At 38.6% G+C, this 13,152-nt stretch overlaps 1 protein-coding gene across 1 annotated transcript in view; it reads left to right on the top strand.

Annotated features, from left to right (window-relative positions):
• The window catches only part of LOC150086129 (uncharacterized), a 31,199-nt gene extending 19,283 nt beyond the window's left edge, over positions 1–11,916 (top strand). Inside the window, exons 2-3 of the mRNA XM_090373733.1 lie at positions 7,932–8,135; positions 10,446–11,916. Of these exons, the coding sequence (XP_090229859.1) occupies positions 7,932–8,135; positions 10,446–11,905 (1,664 nt within the window). The 3' untranslated portion in view covers positions 11,906–11,916. The remainder of the gene's footprint in view (positions 1–7,931; positions 8,136–10,445) is intronic.
• The last annotated feature ends 1,236 nt before the right edge of the window (positions 11,917–13,152 follow it).

Raw genomic sequence — 13,152 nt, 5'->3', positions numbered from 1 at the left:
TTTCGACAGAAACAGTGTCAAGTAACACATCTACAACATCAAGTTTTTGAATATCAAAGTATCTAACAACAACAGCTAGAACTTGCGATAAAGATAAATCTGTACTTTCATCTATTATCATTGAAAACTTGTTGTTTCTGCATATGTTAGAAATGTATATTTTTTCATGATAGGCTATGCCATCTTGTATAAGATAAGAGACTTTAGTCGCCTTCATCTGAACTTGTTTTGCAATATTGCTATCATGAAATTCTTTCTTACATGCTTCTATAAGGTGATCACATTGCTCAAATGGAATATTATGCTCAGAAATGAGTGCAGCAATTGTTAACTCTGCCTTTGCTACTTCATTCTCCGTAGGTTTACGTTTTGTGAAGAACGTGTCTAACGTTGAACTTGTCTTAGCAATATTTGAACTTTTTTTATGTTTAACTGTATTTTTATGCGCTAGTAACATCGATTTATTGGCATTCTTTAATTTCATTTCACAACAAATACAGTAAGACGCACCTTTTTCATTACTGTCTTCTTTCAACCAATCCTTTAATTCCGAATCTTCTAACCATTCATTTCTAAAATTTTGAGTATACCACCGTTTACTCATCTTTCTCTGTGGGGAACAAGTTTCAGACATTGTGGGCAATTTGTGGGTATGGCTAATTAGCAGTTATCTTATTTAAAATGTTCTATAAAATAAAAAATAAATCACTAATCCATTAACATAAAATAGAAATAGTCACTACAATTTAAATTTATTATATCACTGTATGTAGTACACGCATAAATGTAAAAATCACACCAAATAATGCAATAATACCACGAACGATCACGAAAGACTGTGCAGTAAAGACCGCCTTCTGCCTGCTCAATAGGCTGCGCATACATGTTAGTAACACGATCATGTATGCTTACATGTATGAACATGTAGGCGTAATTTCATAGTGTAGAACCCTGCGAAAACTTTGAAATCCTTTTACATTTGTAGTATTTTGTACAAGCACTTGAGATATTACAAATTATGATCAGTATTGTTAGAATATAAAATTAAGAAAATTGTAAACTGTTATTAAATGTATTAAATTTTATTGTATTTACAAGAAATAAAAATTTTGACTTAAAATTAAAAATTACCGAAAAAACCCAGATAATGAGATATTTTTGTGAAAAAAACCTATCAACCCAGATGACAATCAAAAAACCTATCAACCCAGATGACAATCAAAAAACCCAGATCTGGGTGGAAAAACCCAGGAGTGGGAGCCCTGACGACAACGCCACTGCACATAGAGCTCAAGTGGTGGAGAAATGTCTTGAAACTGAAGATATCTAACGACTGCCGTGGCCAGCACGATCCTCAAGCTTAAATCCGATCGAACATGTGTGGAACGCCCTTAGGCGTAACATTATACACCGACAGCCAACTCCTCGGTCACTTGGTGAGCTAAGGTCTGTGCTGGTGGAAGAATGGGATCTGTTGCCACAGAATCTTATAGACGTCCTTATATCGAGCATAGTTCACCGCTGTCAGTCCTCTTCAGCCGTTGGAGGGGATCATACTCCGTACTGATGTCATGTGACCACATTTTCGAGCATCTTGTATCGACTACGTGTTCATATCCTTAGCCTTGTGGAGGGCATTTTGTAATATTTCTTGTATTTCTTCTTCTAAATACTTAGGTATATAAATAGATTACATATATTTATTTTTCCATGAGATAATGGGAGCCAGCTGTTCTTATACCTCTTAATATTCAAGTATACAAGTTTATAGACATAAACCTAATTTTTCAAATGTGAGAGGATGCTGCGTTAATAGTAGGGTAGGAATTATTCCACTATTACCACAATTTACATCTCTTAATTATAGGCTGCATATGCAGAGCTTCCATATAAATACTCCTCGAAGGGCATTTCAAATTACTAATAAATTATCAAAGATGGTTATCTGGAGTTGTAATAATTGGTTTTAGCTGTGGAGAATGACTAGTTCATGACCAGTAGACTATAAAATAAACAGGCAAAACAACAATAAATAATGAAGGGCAAAGCTATGTAGTGGGGTGTATAGCAGTCATCTTGAAACATTGTATTATCCATCATTTATTGTTAATGATGAAGTTGGGTAGAGTAGAATATGAAGCATAGGTCAGTGATGTGACTGTACTCTGAGATTAGATTTTCCCCAAGAGGAATCTTGTATGAATAGCAGAGAGTAAAAAAAGAAAAAGAATGAGATCCTATTAAATGAGTACGCCAAACAAATGAGGCGGTTGGATAAACCATCTCATTTATTTTATAATAATTGAGGCCATGATCAACTTTTAATGGCTGGAACCTAGTGGAGTGGAGGAAATCGTTAAATTCTCTCGAAGAAAATTAAGGTAAATGTTTGGCATTAGTGTTGTAATGAACTCTTCTAAGCAAATTTAATGATTTTTTCTTTCTTTTATGAAGTCTAATCTTATGAAATGTTACTAATTATCTTTTAGCCATTTCAGTTAATTGCTTTTGGTAACCTTTATTGCATTAAATTCTATTAAAAAATCATCCTATCAATACAATGTTTTCCTCTGTGAAAGTCGTGTACATCGAGATAAACACGTGCATAAATCTGTAAAATACTTGTACTATACACTATCTTACCGAATTTATTTCAAAGAAATTAATAGCGTTTTGGTCATAAAGACTCTTTGGATGGATTGTGGGAGACTTTCTAGTAATTTCTGAGAGAAATCTGGTAATATTCTCCGCCATATCTCCTTTACAGCATTTGATCCACTAACGAAGAGGGCCGTTTTGTTTCAATCAATCCCATGTTCAATTGGGTTGAGACTTTAGCTCTGTGCTGGTAACTGCAATGTCTCTTCTAACCATATATTGCTTTGTAACATGAACACTGTCGTATTGGGAGGTAAGGGCCGCTTCTATAAAATATCCCAGAATTGTCCTGAAGGTCCATGTAGGATGTAACATTCAGAGTTCCATACATTGTGACCTAGTTCATACCAAGATGAACACGCCCAGACCATGATACCACCTCTTCCTCCCTACCTTCACAGCTGGGACAACACACTCAGGTATTAAGCGTTCTCTAGGCATCCTCCGTTCCAAACACATCCTCAGACTGGATGGACATGTGTTATGACTCATCGGTTTATAGGATAGATTGGTGTAATAAGCAAAATTGGTGTAATACTGTAATAGGTTTTAAGAATGTAAACAATTTCTATATTGCATAGTAAAAAATACAACATTAAGAAACAAATGAGAAAAATATATTTTAAAAAATGTGCTTGCTTTCTCCGCATGTTTACAATTCTCCGCGCCTCGTCTCAGCAGCGTGTGTGTCTTACCACCTTCTCTTTACCCAAATACTTGGCGAATTACTTTCTTATTACTTATTAGAATTGACATTCTATCTTTCGTGAGTCAAGATATCCTTTATACCTTTAAGCTATAACAATTGACATGACCTTTCATTCTCACAGTTGTTGAAGTGATTTTTACAAAGGTCCACCTAATTCGGCAGACCTTTTTCAGTCCTACAGATAGCCTCTCAAATTCCCTTAATCGGCTAAAGTTTCCATTATCCCAAATTAGGTCGGTCCTGGTTATCCAAATCAACTGGGACCGATGGTATTTGGGACAGTCAATTTTTTAAGATAATCGATTCTAAATGCATTCTCGAATAAAGTTGGGACGCATTGCTATTTTAGATTTCGAAATATCCCCTGCAGTCTTATAATATTAAATGCATTCTATCCAAAGGTAGTCGCAGGCAGAGGTGAAGGTGATTCTTGCACTACTTCTATCAGAATAAGCAGCGGCCTGGAGCCAGGGGTGCTGGGGTTTCAGGAACTGATGGCAGTCATCGTGAAACAGGTGGGTATATGGATGTGTTAGGGTAACTAATAATAAGAATAGGAACATGTATACTTGCATGTATACCAATGCTAGACGTATAGTAAATAAATTTGATGAATTTGAATTGTTGGTCAAGATATCAAAGGCGGATATTGTTGGGACAGCAGAGACGTGGTGTCACACAGATATAAGGAATGCTGAACTAGAATTTGGGGAGTACAATGTGTCAGAAAGGATAGAAGGATAGGAAGGGAGGAGGTGTTATGCTGTTAATTAAAAAAACATAAAATCAAAAGAAGTGCATCCAGTTGATATAGATGAACAGTGCACTGTTGAGTCAGTTTGGCGTGACATAAGCACTGCGAAAGCAAAAATAAGAGTAGGAGTGTGTTATAGGCCTAATGACTTGAATGAGTACAATGAACAATTGTACAGAGAAATAGAGTGGGCCAGTAAATCAGAATGTCTTATAATGGGGGATTTTAACTTCCCAGATATTGACTGGAATTTGTGGGTTGGTCACTCGCACACTAGTAAGACTTTTGTGGATTTATTGGATGACTGTTTTCTGCAGCAGCATGTTCGAGAGACAACCAGAGAGGGTAATACTCTTGATCTGGTTATCAGCAGTGATCATTCATGTATTAAGAATTTGCAGATAAAGGAACCACTAGGTGGCAGTGCTCACAGTGTACTGATGTGGGATTTACTTGAAGATATAATTACCATCAGGGGTAAAGGGAAGGGTTTTTGCTTTTGTAAAGGTGAGTTCAGTTGTCTCAGACAGTTTTTAAATTCTGTACAGTGGGATCAACTGACGATGTTACCAACAGTAAATTCTAAGTGGGAAGCATTCAAGGAATTAATCGTGGAAGCTACTAAACGTTTCATACCTATTAAGAAATATTGTTCAAGGTTTAGGCCTAAATGGTTATCTAATGAACTAATGAGACTCGTGACAGAGAAGAAAAATGCATACAAATTATCAAACGACTCAGAAGCCTATGGCAGATATAAGCTAGTCTGTAATCAGGTCACAAAGGAGGTTAGGCAGGCGAAGGCAGATTACGAGAAATCCTTGGCAAAAGATGCTAAGAAAAACAGCAAGGAATTCTTTACTTATATAAACTCTAAAAGAAAGGGGATGAATCTGATTGGTCCACTTGACATCGATGGTTCGACTGTTGATGATCCTGCTCAGATAGCAAACAAACTGAATGAGTATTTTGCATCTACATTCACACATGATGAATTATTAAGGTTTGAAAATGGCAGAAGGTTATCAAATTGTAGCAGGATACTTAATGATTTTGTAATAACTGAGAGCAAAGTGGAAGAGAAATTGTTGAAGTTAAACGTAAGAAAGGCACCTGGGGTGGATGGGATCTATCCAGTTATATTAAAGGAGGCGGCAAAGCAACTAAGCAAACCCTTAGCAATAATTATGAGAGCGTCTTTGGACTCAGGGGAGGTTCCCACGGACTGGAGATGTGCAAATGTATCCCCAATTCACAAAGGGGGATCGAAGGGTGACACGAGTAATTACAGACAAGTTCGTTTAACTTTTGTTCCGGGTAAAATAATGGAGTCACTGGTTAAAGAGGCATTGCAGGATCATCTAGACAAGACTGCAGCAATAATTCAGACATAGCGTGGGTTTGTTAAGGGAAAGTCTTGTCTGACAAATTTGATAGGATATTATGATGTGGTTACAAAGGAACTGGATGCAAAAAATAATTTTGATATCATATATTTGGATTTCAGGAAAGCTTTTGACACTATTGCGCATGGAAGACTACTGTACAAATTGGAGCAGAATGGTATTAAGGGTAAGATGCTACAATAGATAAAAGGATGGTTGAGTGGGAGAAGACAGAGGGTGGTAATCAATGTGTGCTACTCTTCGTGGACTAATGTTATTAGTGGAGTCCCATAGGGTTCGGTGTTGGATCCTCTGTTGTTTTGTATATTTATCAATGATATTGTTGAAGGTATATCAGGCTTAGTGTCGAAGTTTGCAGATGATACAAAGGTTGACAGGGTTGTTAATGACAGTAATGGCAGTGCGCTACTGCAACAGGATCTAGAAAATTTGGAGAGATGGGCTGAGAAGTGGCAACTGAAGTTTAACCTTGAGAAATGCAAAGTACTACATATGTGTAGAAGTAACCCCAGAGAAACGTACCAACTGTGTGGTAGAAAATGAAAAAGACCTGGGAGTAATTGTGCAGTCAGATATGAAGTTTTCTGAGCAATGCAGACAGGCTGCCAGGTCAGGTCATGGGGTTTTGTCAATGATATATAGGAATTTTGCTAGCAGGGAAAAGGAGGTGATTGTCCCTCTGTAGAAGGCAATGGTCAGGCCACGCTTTGAATACTGCGTACAGGTCTGGAGGCTTCATTTTATGAAGGATGTTGATTTGCTTGAGCGTGTACAGAGAAGGGTAACAAGATTGGTGAGGGGAATGAAGGGATCCTCTTATCAAGAGGCTTAAGTTCTGCAAATTGCAGCGGCTGGAGACTAGGCACCTGCGAGGTGATCTGATTGAGGTGTATAATGCCTTCAATGGGTTGAGGAGGCTCAAATCTGATGGGATTCTTCCACTTGTTCAGATTACGAACCTATGGGGGCATAAATTCAAATTGGGGAAAGATAGATGTGCGGAAATTTGCCTTTAGCCAGTGGGTGGTTAATTGCTGGAACAAACTTCCATGGTTGTGGAAGTTGATATGTTAAATAAATTTAAGGAGGAAGTGGACAAACATTTAGACGGATTTCTTTTGTAATTTTTTTTTTTTTTTTTGGCTGATGCTGCATAAGCTCATACACTTGCTTTCTTGCAACACATGCCACCACTACTACTACTACATATAAAATTAACGCAGGTAAAAACAGAGAAAAGAACAGTAATTTCATTTATACTTGGCATACATACACCGCTTTGAAATGTTACCATTGCCTTTGCTTGAAAGATCTCAGTCTTTTTTCTGCCGCAAGATACTGTATTTCCATCGAAATTGTAAATTGTTTCTCGTTCAATTCTTGCCATTCGACCAATCTAGAAGATATTTGAAGGGCGTTAAAGGTTCGCTAACTGTCTGTTTTTGTGGCAAATGCTCATAACAATCACCCTCCCTCTTCATTTCATTTAATTTCCTGTGTGATTGGGAGTAGTATTTCCTCATCTGTTAAAAAGTAATAACCTTGATCTTTATGAAAACAACCCATATTCACGCTTTGCGTCTAGTTTTGTACATAATTTTTAAAATGTCCAAAGCATTATTATAGAGTTCATTGAATTGTATAGAGAAAATTCCTGTTTATGGAAAATTAAATGGAGGGGTTATACAGAAGGAGATTTTAAGATTAATTTTAAGTTTCTTTTTTATTAAAACAATCAGGAAGTTTGATGCGCAATCGTTATTAAATAGTTGTGAACTTTGGATTTTTCCAGATTTTTATTCAGTCCCCGCTTAAGATACTAATTGTATATTTTAATATATTTCTGGAATCATTTTATGTTGCATAAACCCTCCTCGGTAGCACAGTTGATATAATTACCATCCTCCTCACAGAAAGTGGAAAAGACCTGAGTTAGAATCGCAGCAAAGGCATGAGAATGTTTATGGGCTTTTTTCAAAACGTGGCTGAATTAGTTGGTCTCAGGAGAGAACAGTATGGTTTTCCATCCTGGAAACTCGGGTTTTCAGTCAGCGAACAGGCAAATCGACGGCAGAATACATACAATATATTGGTGCCTCATGACCTTAGTTGCGTTGGCGCATAACGCTGGATGTTTAACTTGTTTTAATACATGTACATATATTCTTCGCTTAATAAATAGTCAATTTTATTATGTGTGGAATAAAGATAAAAAATTATGGATAAAAATTGCAAATTAATTCTAATATACAAAAATAAATTTAAAATTGAAAATAAAAACTTTTATGATTTTTAATATTAATATTTAAAACAAATTGCTTTTGATTATGATTTCTACTTCTATGCCAGAAGTGTGAATTCAAAATACTTTCATCCCTCATATCTTTTGGTTCTTTTTTTGCAGCTGTTCTTGCAGCATCAAGTATTAATGATCAGCCATGTCCGCGACCCAGTGCTCCTTCCAATGGGCGAGTGTGGTTCCGCCATCGTGGAGGATTAACGGCTATTTTTACATGTGATGTTGGCTTTGTGTTAAAAGGCACTAATGTGTCTCACTGCCAAACTGACGGTCACTGGTCTGCTCCTCCCCCCATATGTCAACCACCAGGTAAATGGATATACTTTGTATTTATTAAAACAACAGTTAAGTTCACAGGAATAAATATCAGTGGTTATTAACTAATAACGGATTCTCATGAAGGAGCAATTTACAATGACTGCTTGTGAATCTGTTAATGTTTTGACTTATACACTGGTGTGCAAAACTTGAGGACCAACACTATTTCTAAAGATTACAACCACAAAATCTTTACTTAAGGTAATTTTTACTGATGAGAGTAGATTCAGTCTCAGCAGCGATTCTGGACGTCAGCCAATCTTGGGAAGCGTTATCTTCGATGGACGTACGCAACTCCAGATACTGGAAAGCGGTACTATAACCGGTGCACGCTACTGTACTGAGGTAATCCTTTCTCATGTGCGTCTGTTCTGAGGTGCCATTGGCCCCGAGTTCGTGTTTATGCATGATAACGGCACACTCCATCGCACTGCAGCTGTTGATATGCTTTTGGAAAGTGAGGACATTGTTGATATGGATGGCTTGCCCGTTCCGCCGATCTAAATCCCATCGAACACATATGGGACGCTCTGGGGAGACGCCTAGCAGTACATCCACACCCACCACAAAATGTTCACCAGCTGAAAATGGCGCTGACAGAGGAATGGACGATGTTACCGCAAGAAATTTTTCAACAAGTATGGACAGGCAGCGCAAAGCCTGCATCGACATTAGGGATAGCCATATCTCCTACTGAGGACCACCTCTTCCCTTTGTTCCATCTTTGGCAGAGATGCATCTGTATCATGGCAGCCAGTGCTATGTTGCCATTTTTGAATAAAGTCCCTCTGTACCGTTTTGTTTCCGTTGTTGTGTCAGCGTTGTTTCCTTCATCATTTCTGTACCTCAAGAGGTTCCTTTGGTATGCTTTTCCCGTATCCAGGCCGTTCCTATGAGAAGTTACAGGTGAGAACGTGACTTGTCCTTAAATTTTGCACACCAGTGTAACAGGGTGTTGTTCACAAAAAACGACCGAGGGACAGCAGGTGGGGTTCCTGGAATGTGGATGTCCAGGCCAAAGATTACCAAGTTCGGGAATTACACTGCCTTCCATTTCAGGTTTCCACAGAGGTTAACATTTGTACGGACAAACTACGTACTCTACAGACTCTTTTCATGAGTGAGCGGTGACTCATAAGCCAAACATCACCAGTAGCAATCAGTGGTTTCGGCTTATGGTGCAACGAATACCATAATTGGCCCATAGAGCAATGGAAATTGTTTGCATGGTGTGACAAATCTCTCTACACCCTATTCCTATCAGATGATAGGGTGTTGGTATGGCTAATATCTAAGAGAACTTCTGCGGCTGGAGTTGGGCGAACGATGAAGTTCGAAGGAGGTGGGATTATGGTGTGGCGCTGTTTCTCACGGAATGGCCTAGAACTTTTAGTGTTTGCGTGGGGAACTATGAATGCTGACGCCTGCCTTAATGTTTTCGACAATTTCATGCTTCCTACGATGTGGCATTTCTTTTGCGCAAACTACTGTTGATATCAATGTGATAATGTCCCATTGTACCGCCAGTGCTGTTTGAGATTGAACCCTGTGGAACACTTATAGCTGAACTGAAATGCCAGGTAAAGGCCAGACGAACACGTCCCAATTAATAGTTCTGAGGAATCGAGGACTATGTCCATTGTAATCTATTGTTTATTGGAGGAAAGCCTACTCAGGAAGGTGGGTATTACTGCCAAAAGGGGACTGACACTGGCTGAAGTGAGAAGCAGTGATATCAGTGGGAAACTGACGTGTGTATGAATACTTTTTGTAAGGTAATTTAGTTAACAAAAATCCAGAATCCAGAATAGTCAACTGATAAGTAAGAAAAATGAATAGAGAGAGGGATGAGATAAGTTAAAAGAAGCTGCACCAGACTCACCCCCCCACTATCTTTACTCTATTTCCAGAAACTAGCATGTAAACTGCCATTTCACGCAATAGGGTCAAATTGTTCAAACCGACCCTTCGAAGAATACACTGCGCCTGTATAATTATTACGAACGATAATTGTATTTTGTGACCAGCTCGCTCTTTGTACACACTTTAAAAATTTGTAAATATTTGTAACCATTTTAATGCTAAAATATAGAATGACAATGAATTGGTCCATCGAGTAGCACAGTGGTTATAATCCACCAACCTCCTACACTAGGTGAAAAAGGACCGAGTCGATTCCTCAATAACGTTAGGAATTTTTATAGGATTTTTCACAACGTGGCTGAGTTAGTCATTTTACCATTGTAATATTTTTGTTGCAATGATTTTATTTTTTTCTTAAATATCTTCTTTTGTTTTCAGGACTACCGTGTTCCATGCCCTTTTCCAATGAACAACCAATAGCAGAAAGTCGTCACCTGCCGGGCAGCACAATTGTCCTCAATTGTGGGTTTGTTGGTATGGGAGAAACTCCACGAATATGGATGAAAGACGGAACAGCAATCAGTACCACTCCAAATACTAACGTTCTATCTAACAGTTCGCTTTGGTTGTATCTTCAATCGTCTCTTGAAGAAGGTATTTATGTCTGTCTGAAACAAACTCAGCACAGCATAGGAATCGTGAGAGCTGTGCGTGTTGGTTTAGAGGATACCGATAGTCGAGCTTTTGGATCATGGAGGAGTGAGTGCACGTTGACATTTAAAGACCTGATATCAACTGTTAGTGTGGACAGTGGATCGACAGTTAATCTGACATGTGACGTTACCGAAACTGATGTCATTGTCACGTGGTATAAAAATAGTCTACAACTTCAGCGTAATGAACCCAGATATACTTATAGTGGTAGTGTTCTGTACATTCAAAATGCCGATCTCAAAGACAGTGGTAGCTATACATGTGTAGTGAGTAGTCTTCAGATAAATGACTGTAGCATTTCTAAAAACATTGACGTAATCATATTTATTCCATCTTTGTCAACTGTTACCCCTAGTAATTTTTCGTGTGGGAGACCGCTCATTGAAGGTAAAGTCAGAAAGAAAAGAATCATAGATGGTGCTCGTGCAAATTTGAATTCCTCTCCTTGGATGTGCATGTTATCTACAGAAAGAACTCCAGTTTTCTGTGGATGTAGCCTTATTAATAATCAATGGGCCGTGACAGCAGGTCACTGTTTTGTAAAAGATCCAGAAACTTCCTCCCGAGCGGTGGTATTGTCGCAAAGTGAAATAGTGTCCAAGTTCGTTGTCAAACTTGGAAAGCATCAACGACGTCAAACAGAACCGGGTGAAGTGGTTTTGAATATACTGCGGGTGGTTATTCATCCACTCTTCAAGCCTCGATCTCATTCAGAACAGGTGACCAATGAAAATGACATTGCCCTTCTTCAATTTTCCCAGCCAGTGACTTTCCAACCTAACGTGCTTCCTATTTGTCTTCCTTCAAAAGGCTTTCTAGACACCTTTCCTGCTGGAAGCCTCGGGGTAGTAACTGGATGGGGCCGTGTCAGTGTTAAGGGAACAGTAATGGCTATAACACTACAGGAGGCTCATCTACCGTTAGTGTCTTCAACTGTATGCCGCAAAAGCACAAGCTATTTAATTACAGACAATATGCTTTGCGCTGGCTATGCAGAGAGTTATAGACCAGATACATGTTCAGGGGACAGTGGAGGTCCATTGACTCTACAAAAAGATGGGATATGGTATCTTGTAGGGATTGTCAGCTGGGGTGAAGGATGCTCCAGCCCTAGAAAATTTGGTTTTTATACTAAAGTAGAGAATTATGTTGACTGGATACGTAGTGTAACAAATGGCGAATAGACTATTGTAACTTAGGGAATTTTGTAACGTAGATTAAAATTGCGATCAAAGAAAATATAACTTAACAAGAAACGAACTCTCTCAATGAATTAGAGTTCATTATTCCTTACAATATGAGAGTTTCCAGTAGAATATAAGTGATATTTGGAATACTAGAAATTTGTGATGAGACTCGACGAATCCAGGTCACGCTGTTAACAAATGGTGCATAGGGGTGTAAGGGAAGTTCTATGAAGCAATGGATTCAGATTGCATCATGACTCACTGGAGGTCTTTGTCAGCGGTATACTGGTGTTGGCAATGTTTTTAGGATATTGGCATTATCCTAATACAGGTATTACGATTAGTACTGTATTCAATACCTGTATCCTGATACAGATATTGTTTTCTCATGATCCTTTGAGGGCCCTGTCAACTAATGGGTGTACCTAAATACTATTGCGAAAGAGATTCTTCCTGTTGTAGCCATTGTACCCATACAGTCACAGATTGTATGGGAGCACTCGCAAGAGAACTGAATAAAATCCCATTAAAACAAGGGATTTAAATCCGGAAATTTAAATTAAATTTAAATCTCCGGATTTAAACCCAATCGAAAACATGCTGTAAAGGCATTTGGAAAGACGTATTGGTGGGACACCTGAACAGTATATTCTTGTAGGAATGGCATTATCAGAAATACTTGGGTTCAAAGTGAAGAACGTCCAAGGAGGATTATCGTTATAACCTCCACTAAAAGGATTACAACGGGGATATAACATTTTGGCACTGCAATCTATTGCTTATACACTAAGTGTCAACTTTATTCAGCGCACTTAATTAATTCAAGCGGGACCTCCACTTTGGTCATCAAAACAGCCGGGATTCGTCCTGGCAGGGACCCAACTAAGTGGTGGTTGCATGCCGCATCGATGTTGATCCATGTTGACTCTACTTCTCACCGGCTGCATGTGGCGAAGTTGGTGAAAACTGCAAATGGTTGAATACATCTCTAATCCACAGGGCTCCTTCTACGTCATCCCGCATTGTTCAGTTGGATTGGGATCTGTGACTGAGGAGGCTACTGCAGTGGATTGAATTCAATCTCGTATTCCTGGAATTAGTTCTCTACAATTTTGGCATTGTAATATGGCATACTATCCACTTGGAAGAACCCATTCGCAGATAGATACATTGCAGCCATGAAGGGATTCCCCAGGTCAGAAACAATTTCCACATGACCTGCCGCATAGTCTTTTCTGGTAACA

This window comes from Mastigoproctus giganteus, chromosome 5 (genome assembly GCF_048544385.1).
Source record: "Mastigoproctus giganteus isolate SK-2022 chromosome 5, ASM4854438v1, whole genome shotgun sequence".
NCBI classification, from domain to species: Eukaryota; Metazoa; Arthropoda; class Arachnida; order Uropygi; family Thelyphonidae; genus Mastigoproctus; species Mastigoproctus giganteus.
The sequence above is the reverse complement of the archived record's forward strand: the minus strand, read 5'-3'. Positions and strand labels throughout refer to the sequence as shown.